General features: G+C 40.1%; 1 protein-coding gene and 2 pseudogenes across 1 annotated transcript; all 3 read left to right on the top strand.

Moving 5' to 3' along the window:
* Positions 1 to 4901: 4901 nt before the first annotated feature.
* On the top strand, positions 4902 to 5120 carry LOC139724183 (U2 spliceosomal RNA; annotated as a pseudogene).
* Positions 5121 to 10959: 5839 nt separating this feature from the next.
* Positions 10960 to 11182, top strand: LOC139724131 (U2 spliceosomal RNA; annotated as a pseudogene).
* Positions 11183 to 11785: 603 nt separating this feature from the next.
* On the top strand, positions 11786 to 13084 carry LOC139724119 (uncharacterized). The gene has a single exon (XM_071635320.1). The coding sequence runs from the start codon at positions 11786 to 11788 to the stop codon at positions 13082 to 13084; it is 1299 nt and encodes a 432-aa protein (XP_071491421.1).
* Positions 13085 to 18800: the final 5716 nt, after the last annotated feature.

Raw genomic sequence — 18800 nt, 5'->3', positions numbered from 1 at the left:
GATGACACGGCATTGTTTAATCAGGCAAAGGATCAACAATCATGTGAAAACAATCTGCAAAAAGATTTCAATAATGTAGTTCAATGGTTACTATGCATTGGTATGTGCTTAAATGCAACCAAAACAAAAACGATACTTTTTGGCTCTAGGAGAAAAACTCAAAATGATGACATTTCCATCAAATACAGTAGCAATCTGTTAGAATCAGTAGATAAAATCAAGTACCTTGGTGTTACGATTGACAAGCATCTACTATGGTCTTCGCACATACATGATATCGTTAAAAAGGTATCAAATACGATTGTTTGTATTCGACGAGTTCAGCATTATTTATCCAAGAGACTTTTAAGAAAGTTATATTACTCGTTGATACTGCCGCATATAGATTATTGTAACAGCGTATGGGGAAATACCTCTAAAGCAAACATCGCAAAATTGCAAAAGTTACAAAATAGGTATGCACGATTAATATTACATGCAGATTATTCCACCCCACAAAGCAACCTTATCAGTATTTTGAATTGGCAAACAGTGCAACAAAGGATTAAGTACCAACAGTGTTTGATGGTTTTTAAAATATTGAATAATATAGCCCCAATGTATTTGAATTCATGTATTAGTAAACGACCAGTATATTATTTTACGCGATATGCTATTAATAGTCCCTTATTTATTCCAAGATGTAAGACAGATTTTAAGGTTCGCACCTTAGAAGTTACCGGAGCAAAACTGTTCAACAAACTACCGTTATTCGTTCAAAACTGTAAATCTTTGCAGTGTTTTAAACAGCAACTTCGGATTTTATTATTTTTGCTTTAAGGTCCAGGGTAAGGTGACATGGAAATCACACATACCATATAGGTTATTTCTGTGACCCTGCACGGGAAGGAGTGCGGGTACCTCTTTTGTTTGTTTGTTTGTTTGTTTGTTTGTTTGTTTGTTTGTTTTGTCTATAGCGGTGCCTTGATCATTTTGTTCTACCCGTATTTGCATGTTGAAGGTGATTTCCCCATACCACTTTGTTCTATGAAGGTTTTAAGTACAGATCGTAGACGTGTGACATTTTTGTTTTGTTTTTTAATCTTACTATTTTATACACGCACATGAATGACTGTTATCGTACTGTATGTATACAAAATTATTGTGTATAACACGCGAGCACGTGTATGTGTGTACTCACAGTGTAGGCGCACGGGTAATCACGGAGGTCTCACCTTTGTGTGTGCATCCCCCATACAGGTACATTATGTGTCATGCATGAGTTCGCTATGCATTTGGAAGTGGAGTGTAAGAAAGTATGGGACGATGTATGAGCGAGTGTGTGTTGTGTGTGTGTTCGTGTGTGCGCACATGTGCGTGTGCGTGTGTGTATGTGTGCATGTGTGTGTGTGTGTGTACATGTGTGTGTGCGCGCGGATGTGTGTGTGTATGTGTGTGTGTCTGTTTGTATGTAAATGTGTGTGTATGTGTGTGTGTGTGTGTGTGTGTGTGTAACGGTATACATGTGTGCGTGCGTGCGTGCGTGTGCGGGAGTAATGGCAGGGTTAGATTTTCGGGTTGGTACACCAACGTGTCTGCGCCAAGTGGCCTGCATTGTGTGTACGTACGTAGGCGTGAGGGTTTGTAATTATTAGTTTTTGTTGGGGGGGGGGGGGAGGGGATGGGTTATTTTACTTTTATTTTATGTAAAGAAATATATCTATTGAGATGATTTTATTTCATTTTGATTGTGTGGATTATGATAAGTATTCATGTGTGTAGATTTTAATGTTTTACTGTTTAATAATGTATGAAGATTAACTTTGTGTTAAGATGAATGTTTATGTATTTTTATCATGGGCAGGGCTCTCTGGAAGAGCAGGACCTGCTGGTCTTGATGAGACTACCCTGTGGAAATAAAACTGAAATAAATAAATAAATAAATAAATAAATGATTTGTTTGTCAAAGAATTTGTTTATTACTATCGTTTATGGCAAACTTTAAAACCTGGTTTTGATTTGTTTGTATTATGGTGGGAAAATGTTAAACAGAGAATTAAAAGGTTATGTGTTAAACACGGGGTTAGGGTGGCCAAGGAAAAAAGGGATAATTTGTTAAAGTTACAGAATTTATGTGTTTCCCTTGATAAAGATTCAATTTCTGATTTACTTTTGGAGGAAGGGAGGGGGGCTTATATTCGTTCCAGGGAAAAGATTATAGAGGTTGGGGAAAAACAGGGATTTTTTTAATAAAAATGAAAAGTTAAGTGCTAATTTTAAACACATTGATGAAATTACAAACAATAGTGGTTCTGTCGTTTTCGGCAATCAAGTATTCTCTGTTTTTCATCAATTTTTCACTGATTTGTATAAATGTGATAATTCTGTTGATTTACAGACTCAAGATATGTTTATTGATTGCATTACAACTCGTATAAGTTCTGAAAATTTTGTTTTGTTAAACAAACCTATTAGGTTAGATGAAATTAAGAACGCTGGTTTTGTTATGTCTAAAAATAAATCGCCTGGAATTGACGGGTTATCTATTGAGTTTTTTCAGCAGTTTTTGGATATTATTGGTGAAGATATGTTAATGTTATATAATGACATATTTTCAAATAAGTTATTGTCCGAGTCTCAACGCACAGCTGTTATTTATCTATTACCGAAGGGGGGGGGGGGTGATCATTTACATCTCGCAAATCGTCGTCCTATTAGTTTGTTAAATGTCGATTACAAGATAATTTCAAAAGTATTACAGTTACGCTTTTCTAATGTCTTATCTGATATTATTAATGAGTTCCAAACGTGTTCAGTACCAGGTCGTTTAATTCATTTAAATTTGTGTTTGTTACGTGATATTGTTGATTATGCCAATTTAAATGATATTTGTTGTGCTATTATTTCTATGGATCAGTGCAAAGCGTTCGATAAAGTTGATTGGGAATTTTTATTTAAGGTTTTAAAGAAGTTTAATTGTGGTGATCATATTATTGATTGGGTTAGGATACTTTATACCGATGTATTAAAAGTAAAATTTTGATTGATGGGCAATTGGGGGAAGATGTTTTTATTAAAAGGGGGGTTAGACAAGGTTGTCCGTTATCACCGATTTTGTATGTTTTGTTTATTGAACCACTTGCTAGATATATTTTGTCACATGGGGGGATTAGGGGTCTTCATGTTCCGGGAGGGGGTGGGAAGTCAATTAAGTTGTTACAATATGCAGATGATGCGACCTGTGTTGCTTCATCACAGATGGATGTTATTAATTTCCTTCGGTCTTTTGAGTTGTTTGAAAAAGCTACTGGGGCGTCTCTTAATTTGAATAAAACTCACGGGTTGAAAATTGGGGGTTTGTCGGGAGGAAGTTACGAGGGAGGATAAATTGGGTGGAGGATAAAATTAAGATTAATGGTATTTGGTTTGGGAGGGACTTTTGTATTCAGTTGTTTTGGAAAGAACTAGGGGATAGAGCAAAAAAGAAATTATCAGTTTGGAAAAATAGGGGTCTGACTTTACTTGGGAAGGTTGGGATTATTAACTCGTGTATATTCTCATTGTTTTATTATGCTGCCCGAGTTTATGTTCCAAAAGACGATTTCTTTAAGGAGATTCTAAAGGTTGTTTTTGAATTCATTTGGGATAAGAAAACTGAGTTGGTTGCCAGGCATGTGTTTACTTTGGACTTCGTGGCAGGTGGATTGGAGTTACATAATTTGGAATTTAGAATGAAGGCATTATTTGTTCGTAATTTGTTTTGGTTTCTTTCTGGTGCAGATGTATCTTCGTGCAATTTTCTGTTCTTTCGGTATTTCTTAGCTTGCAGACTTCGAATTATGTTTCCTTTTCTTTGGTCGAATTCTGTTCCCCACGGCAACGAGTTGTCTGCCTCGTATCAAAGTGCGTGGGGACTCATTGTTAAATCATTCATGTGCAACAAGAATTTCGTTTACACTATAAGGTCTTGTAAATGTATCCGTGATATAATTTCTTTTCTTGTTCCACCTGCGGACATCCCCCGGGTCGTCGTTTCAGCTCCAACCCGGAGCTGGCCGACGATCTGGCGGGTGTCACACCATTCTTTGTTATGTAATATGTTGAAATCATTTAGGTGGCGGGTTGTTCATGGGGCCTTATGTACACGGGCAAAACTCTCACGTTGGGGAATTGGGGATGGGAAATGTTCCTTTTGCTGCAGGGAAGAAAGTATTGTACATATTCTTTGGGAGTGTAGTTCTGTGTATAAGATTTTATGTTGGGTGCACTCGGTATCTCTTCGTTTGCTAGGTTCGGGGATTTCTTTTGATAGTGATTTATTTCTTTTTCGTACTCCGTCTTCTAAGTTAAAGGCTTCAGTTTGGGCTCGTATATGGTTTCTCTATGTGGTTGTACAAAAATTAATTTGGAATCGTAGATGTACGTATGTTTTTGAAAAAGACTTTATTTCTGATGATCTGTTACTTGAAAAAAATACCCGCAAGGAAGAAATTCGCTTACGTATTTTAGTTGATCTGAAACGTTGGCCTCGGGAAAAGTTTAAGACTATTTGGGTCGAGGGGAAATCCTTTTGTTGTTTGGTGAATAATGAAGTTGAATTTAACTTCGATGAAATTTGTGTTAAACACTTTAACCCAGCTGGCCGAGCGGGCGCGAGATCGTAGGTTTATCGGATGTTCCTAAGGTGATTGTGTGAGCGTGCATGGGGAATGTCTGTGTGTGTATCTGCGGGAGGCTGCTGTGTACCTTCGGTCTCGCGGACTCTCGGTTAGCTGGCCCAACAGCTCGAGAAATTAAATACGGCAATTTCCGTAAACAATGTACGACTCGGAGTAGAGGCCAATGGTAGGTTATGCAAAAAAACAACAACTAACAAACAAAAGATTCAAATGACTTATTGTATGTCTTCGTATTGTATATGATTATCATTCTTGCCGTTGTAAATGTGTACATACGAAAAAGACCGAATAAACTTGAAAGAAAAGTATTTGTTCTTTTCAGCTTAATATCTGAAACGCGACTCATCGAGTCGCTTGAATATTAATCTGATTTTTGTACCGAGGCCATGGAATAGGGGCTTGCTCCATCCTGGCCACGGGTTGGCCCGGTATTGCAGTACCTCCGGGATCGGCCCACCCCCAAGGGGGTAATAATAATCCTTAGAAAGAATCTGACTTTGTATCTTCCTCTCTTCAATCTCTCACTGCAACAATTTCGTAGAACTCCTTGAAAATGTTCAATTGTTATACTGCAACTTTAAAACGCTTTCGCTTAAAGCTCAATGTTCTCCCCCAAACCTCTGTCTTTTTTAGTTTGTCTTCTTTCTTTAGAGATCAAAAATACTGTCATCACCATTATTCATTCCACGTATATACCTCCTTACGATTCCCTGGTCCTATTTTGCAATGGAAAAGATGGTGAAACTTTCTTTCAAACCACTAATAAGGCCAGTCTGATGTTACCACGGCCTAGCTAAAAAGAGAAATGCTAAATTTTACCCTTTTGAATTTGGATAAATTACTGATGATGTTGATGATTTTGATGATTCCATTTACAAAAGTTCTAATAATAATGTTAAAAATGGTGGCATTATTGTTTGATTTTTTTTCTGGCCAATGAAAATAAAATCAGAGTAAGAAAACAAAGGGTTGGAAAAATTTAAATGGCAGACGGAAAGAAAAGAAAGGGCGCCTCACACGGCATTGGCAAGAGAATAACCGCAACGATGGCTTGACGTTTGTCTCTCTGCCTGCCTGTCTGTCTGGTATCAAGGTTTAACACGGCACGTGGTGACGTCAGAAATTCTAGCTCTCCTAATGGTTGAAGGGTATTTCATATTTCCGCGATTCGCGATTTGCATGGAGAGCCGTCGCTCATTGATTGTGTTCTGAGTGAATCAGTGCCCATGACACACGATAGAACTTTATATTTGCTCAGAGGGTAGTGCAGGCCGTTTCGTGTCTTCAGGTGAGCTTTTCGAGATATAAGGCAGAAATGACGTTGCGGTTACTGTAATGGGTAACAATCCCTTTATGATCGATCCCAGAACAAGATTGTATCTGATATAAGCAATGGTTATCGCTTCTCGGCCTTTTGGCTAAGATCATTCGCGAAAATGCCTGAAGTACAGCGATCACGGAGTGCCTTGGTAGTTGTTATGGAGAAGGATGCTGATATTTTTGAAGTTCTGACGAAGGCTGGTGTGTCTGCAGCTGACCATCTTGTAGCAGTACAGAGCCTCCCGGGGGCCAAGTTCGACGTGACATTCAAGGAGGAGGAGTACAAAGAGAAGTTCGTACGAGTGCTCCAACAAGATCAGCGGGCGGTGACAACGGCGTACTCTGGTTCAATCAAGATCGTGACGGTGCTTCACGTCCCGTTTGAGGTCGATGACAACCAGGTGCGGTTCATACTCAACAGGTACGGGAAGGTGCTGGCGGGCAGGCACCTTCAGCACCGAGAGCACCCGGGACTGTCCACCGGATCCCGGCAGTACCGTATCGATTTAAAGACTGATATCCCTTCGACCCTCAGCTTGGGCGGCATGGAATGCTGGATACGGTATGAAGGCCAGCCACGGACGTGCCTGAAGTGCGGGTCAACGGGGCACGAGGCCCGGGAGTGCCGGGTGGTGAGGTGTTTCAGATGCCAGAAAAAGAGGGGCACGTCGCGTCGGCGTGCCGGGAGACCATCACCTGCACGATATGCCTGGAGGCCGGGCATTCGTTCCGCTCGTGTCCCGTATTATCTTTCGCCGGAAAGCTGAGCAGGACCAAGGAGTGGGTGAGCGGAGGGGGTGTGGCTGTTCCAGCCCAAGCCACGCCGGCCGAACAGCCCGTAGACGTAGACGCCCCGAGTACTTCGAAAGCAGGCGATGCGCCGGCCGCGCCGCAGAAGTAACCTCAGCGGGAGCCGCCTGCCCAAACGAAGAAAGGGAAGCGCCGCGTGAGGGATACCTCCATTAGCTATACTGATAGTCAGCCGGAGGATTCAGGGTCTGATATGTTCGACAATGATACTCCGTGCCCGTGTTCGGACCGGGCGCAGTCATGGTACGCTTCGGACACTGACTCTGAGCGACTGGTGGTGGACGAGACTCCGGGCGACTCGCCCATGCAGGTGTCGCAGGATGAGCCGTTTAATGTGGTGAAGCGGCGAGGGAAGAAGCGGCCGCCTTCCCCGCCCCGGCGGCCGCCCATTTTTCGGACTGACTGTAGTTAAGTATAGTGCTTCCCTTCTTTTTTCTTTTCTCTTAGTCGCATTTTAAGTTAAAGAATATTTCTATTTGTTCTCTTAATGTGCATGGCATTAGGGATTCAGTTAAATGTCAAAAGGTTTTATCATTTTTGAAAATTTTTGCTTTTGATATTGTTTTACTTCAAGAAACTTATTTGACCTCTTCCGATTTAAAGGTCTTTAAATCAGTTTGGAAAGGTCCTGTTTTTCTTTCTTCTTCGTTGTCTTCTCATTCGTGCGGCGTTATTATTGCCTTTTCAGCTACGTTGCCATGCACCTTTTCCCAAATTCGTTCTGATAATGAAGGGCGTTATGTTTCCGTGTTGTGTTCCTTCGCAAATTTTTCTTTCCGTATTTGCAATGTTTATGTTCCGTGTGAACCTGCAAAACGTGTTGATTTTTTGAACAGTTTATTTTATCATGCAAGGGGACATGAACCTGTTATTTTGGGTGGGGATTTTAATTGTGTTATAAATTAGAAAGATAGGGTTGGGGATTCGTTAAATACATCTTGTTTTGTTGGTAAAAAAGAATTATGTTCTATTTTGAGGGCATTTTCTTTAATTGATTCTTGGTGTAAAGTTAATTCTGATGCAGGTCACACGTGGTTTCATTTATGTAAAAATTTAAGTTCTAGAATTGATAGAATTTACGTTGCAAATAATTTTAAAGTTATAAAATCTGTTAAGATTCCTTTCCATTTTTCGGATCATGTTATCGTAAATATGTCTATTTCAATGCCGAATGTTCAGTTTAAGCTTAAATCTTATCTGAAGTTTAATGTTTTGTTATGTGACAATGATTTGTTTGTCAAAGAATTTGTTTATTACTATCGTTTATGGCAAACTTTAAAACCTGGTTTTGATTCGTTTCTATTATGGTGGGAAAATGTTAAACAGAGAATTAAAAGGTTATGTGTTAAACACGGGGTTAGGGTGGCCACGGAAAAAAGGGATAATTTGTTAAAGTTACAGAATTTATGTGTTTCCCTTGATAAAGATTCAGTTTCTGATTTACTTTTGGAGGAAGGGAGGGGGGGGGGCTTATGTTCGTTCCAGGGAAAAGTTTATAGAGGGTGGAGAAAAAGCCGGGATTTTTTAATAAAAATGAAAAGTTAAATGCTAAATTTAAGTATATTGATGAAATTAGAAAAAATAGTTGTTCTGTTGTTTTCGGCAATCAAGTATTCTCTGTTTTTCATCAATTTTTCACTGGTTTGTATAATGTGACAATTTTGTTGATTTACAGACTCAAGATATGTTTATTGATTGCATTACAGCTCGTATAAGTTCTGAAAATTTAGTTTTGTTAAACAAACCTATTACGTTAGATGAAATTAAGAACGCTGTTTTTGTTATGTCTAAAAAGAAATCGCCTGGAATTGATGGGTTATCTATCGAGTTTTTTCAGCAGTTTTTTTATATTATTGGTGAAGATCTGTTAATGTTATATAATGATATATTTTCAAATAAGTTATTGTCTGAGTCTCGACGCACAGCTGTTATTTGTTTATTACCGAAGGGGGTGATCATTTAGATCCCGCAAATCGTCGTCCTATTACCCAGGTAGTTTCTTAAATGTCGATTATAAGATAATTTCAAAAGCATTACAGTTACGTATTTCTAATGTCTTATCTGATATTATTAATGAGTTCCAAACGTGTTCAGTTCCAAGTCGATCAATTTATTTGAATTTGTGTTTGTTACGTGATATTGTTGATTATGCAATTTAAATGATATTTGTTGTGCTATTATTTCTATGGATCAGTGCAAAGCGTTCGATAAAGTTGATTGGGAATTTTTATCTAAGGTTTTAAAGAAATTTAATTTTGGTGATTATATTATTGATTGGGTTAGGATTCTTTATACGGATATTAAAAGTAAAATTTTGATTAATGGGCAATTGGGGGAAGATGTCTTTATTAAAAGGGGGGTTAGACAAGGTTGTCCGTTATCACCGATTTTGTATGTTTTGTTTATTGAACCACTTGCTAGATATATTTTGTCACATGGGGGGATTAGGGGTCTTCATGTTCCGGGGGGGGGGGGGGTGGGAAGTCAATTAAGTTGTTACAATATGCAGATGATGCGACCTGTGTTGCTTCATCACAGATGGATGTTATTAATTTTTTCGGTCTTTTGAGTTGTTTGAAAAAGCTACTGGGGCGTCTCTTAACTTGAATAAAACTCATGGGTTGAAAATTAGGGGGTTTGTCGGGAGGAAGTTACGAGGGGGGATAAATTGGGTGGAGGATAAAATTAAGATTAACGGTATTTGGTTTGGGAGGGACTTTTGTATTCAGTTGTTTTGGAAAGAATTAGGGGATAGAGCAAAAAAAAAGAAATTATCAGTTTGGAAAAATAGGGGTCTTTCGTTACTTGGGAAGGTTGGGATTATTAATTCATGTATATTTTCATTGTTTTATTATGCTGCCCGAGTTTATGTTCCAACAGATGATTTCTTTAAGGAGATTTTAAAGGTTGTTTTTGAATTTATTTGGGGTAAGAAAACTGAGTCGGTTGCTAGGCATGTGTTTACTTTGGATTTCGTGGCAGGTGGATTGGAGTTACATAATTTGGAATTCAAAATGAAGGCATTATTTGTTCGTAATTTGTTTTCGTTTCTTTCTGGTGCAGATGTATCTTCGTGCAATTTTTTGTTCTTTTGGTATTTCCTAGCTTGCAGACTTCGAATTATGTTTCCTTTTCTTTGGTCGAATTCTGTTCCCCACGGCAACGAGTTGTCTGCCTCGTATCAAAGTGCGTGGGGACTTATTGTTGAATTATTCATGTGCAATAAGAATTTCGTTTACACTTGTAAATGTATCCGTGATATTATTTCTTTTCTTGTTCCACCTGTGGACATCCCCAGGGCCGTCGTTTCAGCTCCAACCCGGAGCTGGCCGACGATCTGGCGGGTGTCACACCATTCTTTGTTATGTAATTATGTTAAAATCATTTAGGTGGCGGGTAGTTCGTGGGGCTTTATGTACACGGGCAAAACTTTTACGTTGGGGAATTGGGGATGGGAAATGTTCCTTTTGTCGTAGGGAAGAAAGTATTATACATATTTTTTGGGAGTGTAGTTCTGTGTAAGATTTTATGTTGGGTGCACTCGGTATCTCTTCGTTTGCTAGGTTCGGGGATTTCTTTTGATAGTGATTTATTTCTTTTTGGTACTCCGTCTTCTAAGTTAGAGGCTTCGGTTTGGGCTCGTATATGGTTTCTCTATGTGGTTGTACAAAAATTAATTTGGAATCGTAGATGTACATATGTTTTTGAAAAAGATTTTATTTCAGATGATCTGTTACTTGAAAAAATTAAGGATGAAATTCGTTTACGCATTTTAGTTGATCTGAAACGTTGGCCTCGGGAAAAGTTCAAGAATATTTAGGTTGAGGGAAAATCTTTTTGTTGTTTGGTGAATAATGAAGTTAAATTTAATTTTGATGGAATTTGTGTTAAACACTTTAACCCAGCTGGCCGAGCGGGCGCGAGATCGTAGGTTTATCGGATGTTTCTAAGGTGATTGCGTAAGCGTGCATGTGGAATGTCTGTGTGTGTGTCTGCGGGAGGCTGCTGTGTACCTTCGGTCTCGCGGACTCTCGGTCAGCTGGCCCAACAGCTTGAGAAATACGGCAATTTATGTAAATAATGTATGACTTGGGGTAGAGGCCAATGGTAGGTTAGGTTAAAAAAAAATTCAAATGAGTTATTGTATGTCTTCGTCTTCTTCTTATTGTATATTATTATCATTTTTGCCGTTGTAAATATGTACATATGAAAAAGATTGAATAAACTTGAAAGAAAAGTATCTGTTCTTTTCAGCTTAATATCTGAAACACGACTCATCGAGTCGCTTGTATATTAATCTGATTTTTGTGCCGAGGCCATGGAATAGGGGCTTGCTCCATCCTGGCCACGGGTTGGCCCGATATTGCAGTACCTCCGGGATCGGCCCACCCCCATGGGGTAATAATAATCCAAAGAAAGAATCTGACTTTGTATCTTCCTCTCATCAATCGCTCACTGCAACAATTTCGTAGAATTCCTTGAAAATGTTCAATTGTTATACTGCAACTCTCAAACGCTTTCGCTTAAAGCTCAATGTTCTCCCCCAAACCTCTGTCTTTTTTATTTTGTCTTCTTTCTTTAGAGAAAAAAAATACTGTCATCACCATTATTCATTCCAGGTATATACCTCCTTACGATTCCCTGGTCCTATTTTTGCAATGGAAAAGATGGTGAAACTTTCGTTCAAACCACTCATAAGGCGCGCCTGATACCACGGCCTTATAGCCCAAAAGAGAAATGCTAAATTTTGCCTTTTAGAATTTGAATAAATTAATGATGATGTTGATGATTTTGATGGTTCCATTTACAAAAGTTCTAATAACAATAATGTTAAAAATGGTGGCATTATTGTTTGATTTTGTTTTTTTCTCGGAAATGAAAGTAAAATTAAAGTAAGAGTGTAACAGTACCGCTACCTGGGAGTACTAACAGGCTTGCCTCGCTTCACCAATATCACGAACCTCATCAAACAGCTAAAACAGAATGTGGACACAATCATGACATCGCTCCTAGCTCCATGGCAGAAGATAGACGCCATAAAGACCTTCGTCCTGCCAGGTCTGAACTTTGTGATGAGGGCAGCCGACTATCTGAAGTCAGATCTTCGGAAACTACGCTCCTGCATTACGAAGAACGTAAAGAAGGTCTGCAAGCTTCCGACACGTGCAGCCAACTCGTACATCTTTGCAGCAAGAGAAGCTGGTGGGCTGGCATTCATCGACCCCAACGTTGATGCAGGCATTCTGGTCCTTACACAGGTTGTCCGTGTGCTGTCATCTGAAGACACAATGGTCCGTTCAGTTGCAATGAAACAGCTCACATCTGTTGTTCACCGAACGATACATGCAGCACCCACTGATGAAGACATCGATAAGTATCTGTCCGGCAGCAGTGAGGGACCACTGGCTAACTCAAGCAATTCTGGTCAAGCATCATCCCTCTGGTCCAGAGCTAGAGCTGCTGTGCGGCGACTGCAAGTGACGATACGTGGTGCAAACAGTGGCTCAGTCGTTGTCGAGTATCAACTACCAGACAGTGGAAGAACGACAGAAGTTGCGTCAAAAGGGGTAACAACGGCGTTGAGACAGTTGCAAAGGATCAGATCTGCTCAAAGACTCAAATCTCTCCCTGACCAAGGAAAGATGGCAAGGTCTTTATCCAACGATCACTTTGCTAACGGCTCTTCGTGGCACGCCTCTGGGAGGTTCATGAGGTTCTGCGACTGGAACTTTATCCACCGTGCCCGACTCAACTGCCTTGCCACCAACGCAGCAGCAAAGAGGTGGAAACCTGACTCAGACGGCAAATGCCGTCGATGCCCTAGCCAAAAGACGCTCCCACATATCCTCAACCACTGCCACAAGAACATGGTACCGACCAGACGACGACATGACCTTGTCCAAGACAGACTGGTGCGAGCCATCAAACATGGTGACGTCTTCGTGAATCAGCACGTACCAGGTGATCCGAATCCAAGAGAGAGACCAGATGTCACTGTCATCGAGGGACGCAAAATCACCATAGTTGATGTGTCGATCCCCTTCGACAACGGCCCGGACGCCTGCAGCATTGCAGCAAACGCAAAGGTTGAGAAGTACGCCAACTTACGTCAGGCCCTGCGTGAAGCTGGAAACGATGTACAGGTCCACGCCTTCATTGTCGGATCCCTGGATACATGGCATCAGGAAAACGAGAAAACGCTCGGAAGACTTGGAGTGTCCAAGAGGTACCGCACACTGATGAGAAAGCTGTACTGTATCGACGCAATCAGTGGCTCTCGGGACATCTACATCTAGCATATGACTGGCCATCGTCAGTACGAATGAAACTAAACCCAACACAATCATTTATATGTTCTTAATAGTATTGTAAACTATTATACAAAATACTTAACGATATCATTTTCCCTACACACCACTTCGATATACCCTGCTATACCCCATATATAAATGGCAACACATATGATTTGTAAACCCATATCCTCTTAACGAAAGAAAATATTTGTTCTAAGTGATAAGGACTGAGTGATAAGTACTGAGTGATATAGAAAAGACAGACTCAGTTTCTACAATTTAGAAATATGTAGCCTTAAAATAGCGTGTTTAGAGCAAAAGATGATCCAGAAAGTTATTCCATGGGATAGAACTTTATATTTGCTGAAAGGATAGTGCAGGCCGTTTCGTGTCTTAAGGTAAGCTTTTCGAGATATAAGGCAGAAATGACGTTGCGGTTACTGTAATGGGTAACCATCCATTGATGATCGATCCCATAACAATATTATCGTATCTGATATCATCAATGTTATCACTTCTCGGCCTTTTGGCTAAGATCATTCGCGAAAATGCCCGAAGTACAGCGATCACGGAGTGCCTTGGTAGTTGTTATGGAGAAGGCTGCTGGTATTTTTGAAGTTCTGACGAAGGCTGGTGTGTCTGTAGCTGACCATCTTGTAGCAGTACAGAGCCTCCCGGGGGCCAATTTCGACGTGACATTCAAGGAGGAGGAGTACAAAGAGAAGTTCGTACGAGTGCTCCAACAAGATCAGCGGGCGGTGAAAATGGCGTACTCTGGTTCAATCAAGATCGTGACGGTGCTTCACGTCCCGTTTGAGGTCGATGACAACCAGGTGCGGTTCATACTCAGCAGGTACGGGAAGGTGCTGGCGGGCAGGCACCTTCAGCACCGAGAGCACCCGGGACTGTTCAACGGAACCCGGCAGTACCGTATCGATTTAAAGACTGATATCCCTTCGACCCTCAGCTTGGGCGGCAGGGAATGCTGGATACGGTATGAAGGCCAGCCACGGGCGTGCCTGAAGTGCGGGTCAACGGGGCACGAGGCCCGGGAGTGCCGGGTGGTGAGGTGTTTCAGATGCCGGAAAGAGGGGCACGTCGCGTCGGCGTGCCGGGAGACCATCACCTGCACGGTTTGCCTGGAGGCCGGGCATTCGTTCCGCTCGTGTCCCGTATCTTTCGCCGAAAAGCTGAGCAGGACCAAGGAGTGGGTGAGCGGAGGGGGTGTGGCTGTTCCAGCGCAAGCCACGACGGCCGAACAGCCTGTAGACGTAGACGCCCCGAGTACTTAGAAAGCAGGGGATGCGCAGGCCGCGCCTGGAGTGATCGACACCTGGACCCGCCGTAGAAGGAACCTCAGCGGGAGCCGCCTGCCCAGACGAAGAAATGGAAGCGCCGCGTGAGGGATACCTCCATTAGCGACACTGACAGTCAGACGGAGGATTCAGGGTCTGATATGTTCGACAATAATACTCCGTACCCGTGTTCGGACTGGGCGCAGTCAAGGTACGCTTCGGACACTGACTCTGAGCGACTGGTGGTGGACGAGACTCGGGGCGACTCGCCCATGCAGGTGTCGCAGGATGAGCCGTTTAATGTTGTGAGGCGGCGAGGGAAGAAGCGGCCGCCTTCCCCGCCCCGGCGGCCGCCCAAGATTCGGACTGACTGTAGATAAGTCGTGCTTCCCTCCCTTTTCTTTTTTCTCTTAGTTGTATTTTAATTTAATGAATATTTCTATTTGTTCTCTTAATGTGCATGGCATTAGGGATTCAGTTAAATGTCAAAAGGTTTGAACGTTTTTGAAAATGTTTGCTTTTGATATTGTTTTACTTCAAGAAACTTATTTGACCTCTTCCGATTTAAAGGTCCTTAAATCAGTTTGGAAAGGTCCTGTTTTTCTCTCTTCTTCGTTGTCTTCTCATTCGTGCGGCGTTATTATCGCTTTTTCAGCTAAGTTGCCATGCACTTTTTCCCAAAATCGTTCTGATAATGAAGGGCGTTATGTTTCCGTGTTGTGTTCCTTCGCAAACTCTTCTTTCCGTATTTGCAATGTTTATGTTCCGTGTGAACCTGCAAAACGTGTTGATTTTTGAACAGTTTATTTTATCATGGAAGATGACATCAACCTGTTATTTTGGGTGGGGATTTTAATTGTGTTATAAATCAGAAAGATATGGTTGGGGATTCGTTAAATACATCTTGTTTTGTTGGTAAAAAAGAATTATGTTCTATTTTGAGGGCATTTTCTTTAATTGATTCTTGGTGTTAAGTTAATTCTGATGCAGGTCACACGTGGTTTCATTTAGACAAAAATTTAAGTTCTAGAATTGATAGAATTTACGTTACAAATAATTTTAAAGTTATAAAATCTGTTAAGATTCCTTTCCATTGTTCGGATCATGTTATTGTAAATACGTCTATTTCAATGCCAAATGTTCAGTTTAAGCCTAAATCTTATTGAAAGTTTAATGTTTTGTTATGTAAGAATGATATGTTTGTCAAAGAATTTGTTTATTACTATCGTTTATGGCAAACCTTAAAACCTGGTTTTAATTCGTTTGTATTATGGTGGGAAAATGTTAAACAGAGAATTAAAGGGTTATGTGTTAAACACGGGGTTAGGGTGGCCAAGGAAAAAAGGGATAATTTGTTAAAGTTACAGAATTTATGTGTTTCCTTTGATAAAGATTCAGTTTCTGATTTACTTTTGGAGGAAGGGAGGGGGCTTATGTTCGTTCCAGGGAAAAGTTTATAGAGGGTGGGGAAAAACCGGGATTTTTAAATAAAAATGAAAAGTTAAATGTTTAATTTAAATATATTGATGAAATTAGAAATAATAGTGGTTCTGTTGTTTTCGGCAATCAAGTATTCTCTGTTTTTCATCAATTTTTCACTGATTTGTATAAATGTGATAATTTTGTTGATTTACAGACTCAAGATATGTTTATTGATTGCATTACAACTCGTATAAGTTCTGAAAATTTTGTTTTGTTAAACAAACCTATTACGTTAGATGAAATTAAGAACGCTGTTTTTGTTATGTCTAAAAATGAATCGCCTGGAATTGGTGGGTTATCTATTGAATTTTCAGCAGTTTTTTTTAATATTATTGGTGAAGATCTGTTAATGTTATATAATGAGATATTTTCAAAGAAGTTATTGTCTGAGTCTCAACGCACAGCTGTTATTTGTTTATTACCGAAGGGGGTGATCATTTAGATCCCGCAAATCGTCGTCCTATTAGTTTGTTAATTGTCGATTATAAGATAATTTCAAAAGCATTACAGTTACGTTTTTCTAATGTCTTATCTGATATTATTAATGAGTTCCAAACGTGTTCAGTTCCAGGTCGATCAATTCATTTAAATTTGTGTTTGTTACGTGATATTGTTGATTATGCTAATTTAAATGATATTTGTTGTGCTATTATTTCTATGGATCAGTGCAAAGCCTTCGGTAAAGTTGATTGGGAATTTTTATTTAAGGTTTTAAAGAAGTTTAATTTTGGTGATTACATTATTGATTGGGTTAGGATTCTTTATACGGATATTAAAAGTAAAATTTTGATTAATGGGCAATTGGGGGAAGATGTTTTTATTAAAAGGGGGATTAGACAAGGTTGTCCGTTATCACCGATTTTGTATGTTTTGTTTATTGAACCACTTGCTAGATATATTTTGTCACATGGGGGATTATTATATAGGGGTCTTCATGTTCCGGGAGGGGGTGGGAAGTCAATTAAGTTGTTACAATATGCAGATGATGCGACCTGTGTTGCTTCATCACAGATGGATGTTACTAATTTCTTTCGGTCTTTTGAGTTGTTTGAAAAAGCTACCGGGGCGTCTCTTAATTTGAATAAAACTCACGGGTTGAAAATTGGGGGGTTTGTCGGGAGGAAGTTAAGAGGGGGGATAAATTGGGTGGAGGATAAAATTAAGATTAGCGGTATTTGGTTTGGGAGGGACTTTTGTATTCAGTTGTTTTGGAAAGAATTAGGGGATAGAGCAAAAAAGAAATCAGTTTGGAAAAATACTGGTCTTTCGTTATTTGGGAAGGTTGGGATTATTAATTCGTGTATATTTTCATTGTTTTATTATGCTGACTTTGGATTTCGTGGCAGGTGGATTGGAGTTACATAATTTGGAATTTAAAATGAAGGCATTATTCGTTCGTAATTTGTTTTCGTTTCTTTCTGGTGCAGATGTATCTTCGTGCAATTTTTTGTTCTTTCGGTACTTCTTAGCTTGCAGACTTCGAATTATGTTTCCTTTTCTTTGGTCGAATTCTGTTCCCCACGGCAACGAGTTGTCTGCCTCGTATCAAAGTGCGTGGGGACCTTTTGTTAAATTATTCATGTGCAATAAGAATTTCGTTTACACTTGTAAATGTATTCGTGATATTATTTCTTTTCTTGTTCCACCTGTGGACATCCCCCGGGTCGTCGTTTCAGCTCCAACCCGGAGCTGGCCGACGATCTGGCGGATGTCACACCATTCCTTGTTATGTAATATGTTGAAATCATTTAGGTGGCGGGTTGTTCACGGGGCTTTATGTACACGGGCAAAACTTTTACGTTGGGGAATTGGGGATGGGAAATGTTCCTTTTGTCGTAGGGAAGAAAGTATTGTACATATTTTTGGGGAGTGTAGTTCTGTGTATAAGATTTTATGTTGGGTGCACTCGGTATCTCTTCGTTTGCTAGGTTCGGGGATATCTTTTGATAGTGATTTATTCCTTTTGGTACTCCGTCTTCTAAGGTAGAGGCTTCAGTTTGGGCTCGTATATGGTTTCTCTATGTGGTTGTACAAAACTTAATTTGGAATCGTAGATGTACATATTTTTTTGAAAAAGATTTTATTTCAGATGATCTGTTACTTGAAAAAATTAAGGATGAAATTCGTTTACGTATTTTAGTTGATCTGAAACGTTGGCCTCGGGAAAAGTTCAAGAATATTTGGGTTGAGGGAAAATCTCTTTGTTGTTTGGTGAATAATGAAGTTAAATTCGATTTCGATGGAATTTGTATTAAACACTTTAACCCAGCTGGCCGAGCGGGCGCGAGATCGTAGGTTTATCGGATGTTTCTAAGGTGATTGCGTGAGCGTGCATGAGGAACGTCTGTGTGTGTGTCTGCGGGAGGCTGCTGTGTACCTTCGGTCTCGCGGACTCTCGATCAGCTGGCCCAACAGCTTGAGAAATACGGCAATTTATGTAAATAATGTATGACTTGGGGTAGAGGCCAATGGTAGGTTATGTTAGAAAAAAATCAAATGAGTTATTGTATGTCTTCTTCTTATTGTATATGATTATTATTCTTGCCGTTGTAAATATGTACATATGAAAAAGATTGAATAAACTTGAAAGAAAAGTATCTGTTCTTTTCATAAATTTTGGGGAGCAGTCATACGTGTACAGTGCTTTCATTCATAAATGGGGACCCGATATATTTTGTCTGACCTTCCATATAGCGATCGTGTAAACACGGTACTTCAAAATGTGCATTCCTCGTGAGACACCATGTCATGGGGGGGGGGGGGGGGGCTGCAGATTGTGCGCTGCAGATCATAGCGGGTATTTTTTTTCTATTTTTCGGTACCGTACAGGGATTTATGTAAAATTTGTTGCAAGTTGTAACTTCGACGGAAGTTAATTGGAAATGCATTTGTTTCTTTCTTTGGGTTTTGTCTTGTTTGAAGTGCCAAATCATGCACACGCC

Source organism: Diadema antillarum, unplaced genomic scaffold (assembly GCF_040938485.1).
Source record: "Diadema antillarum isolate AM-2024a unplaced genomic scaffold, OU_Dant_1.0 scf00000207, whole genome shotgun sequence".
NCBI classification, from domain to species: domain Eukaryota; kingdom Metazoa; phylum Echinodermata; class Echinoidea; order Diadematoida; family Diadematidae; genus Diadema; species Diadema antillarum.
Note: the sequence above shows the minus strand (reverse complement) of the source record. Positions and strands in the feature narration are given on the sequence as shown.

Coding starts and splice junctions, on each gene's coding strand:
- LOC139724119 (XM_071635320.1), top strand. CDS start 11,786: ATGACATCGCTCCTAGCTCCATGGCAGAAGATAGACGCCATAAAGACC.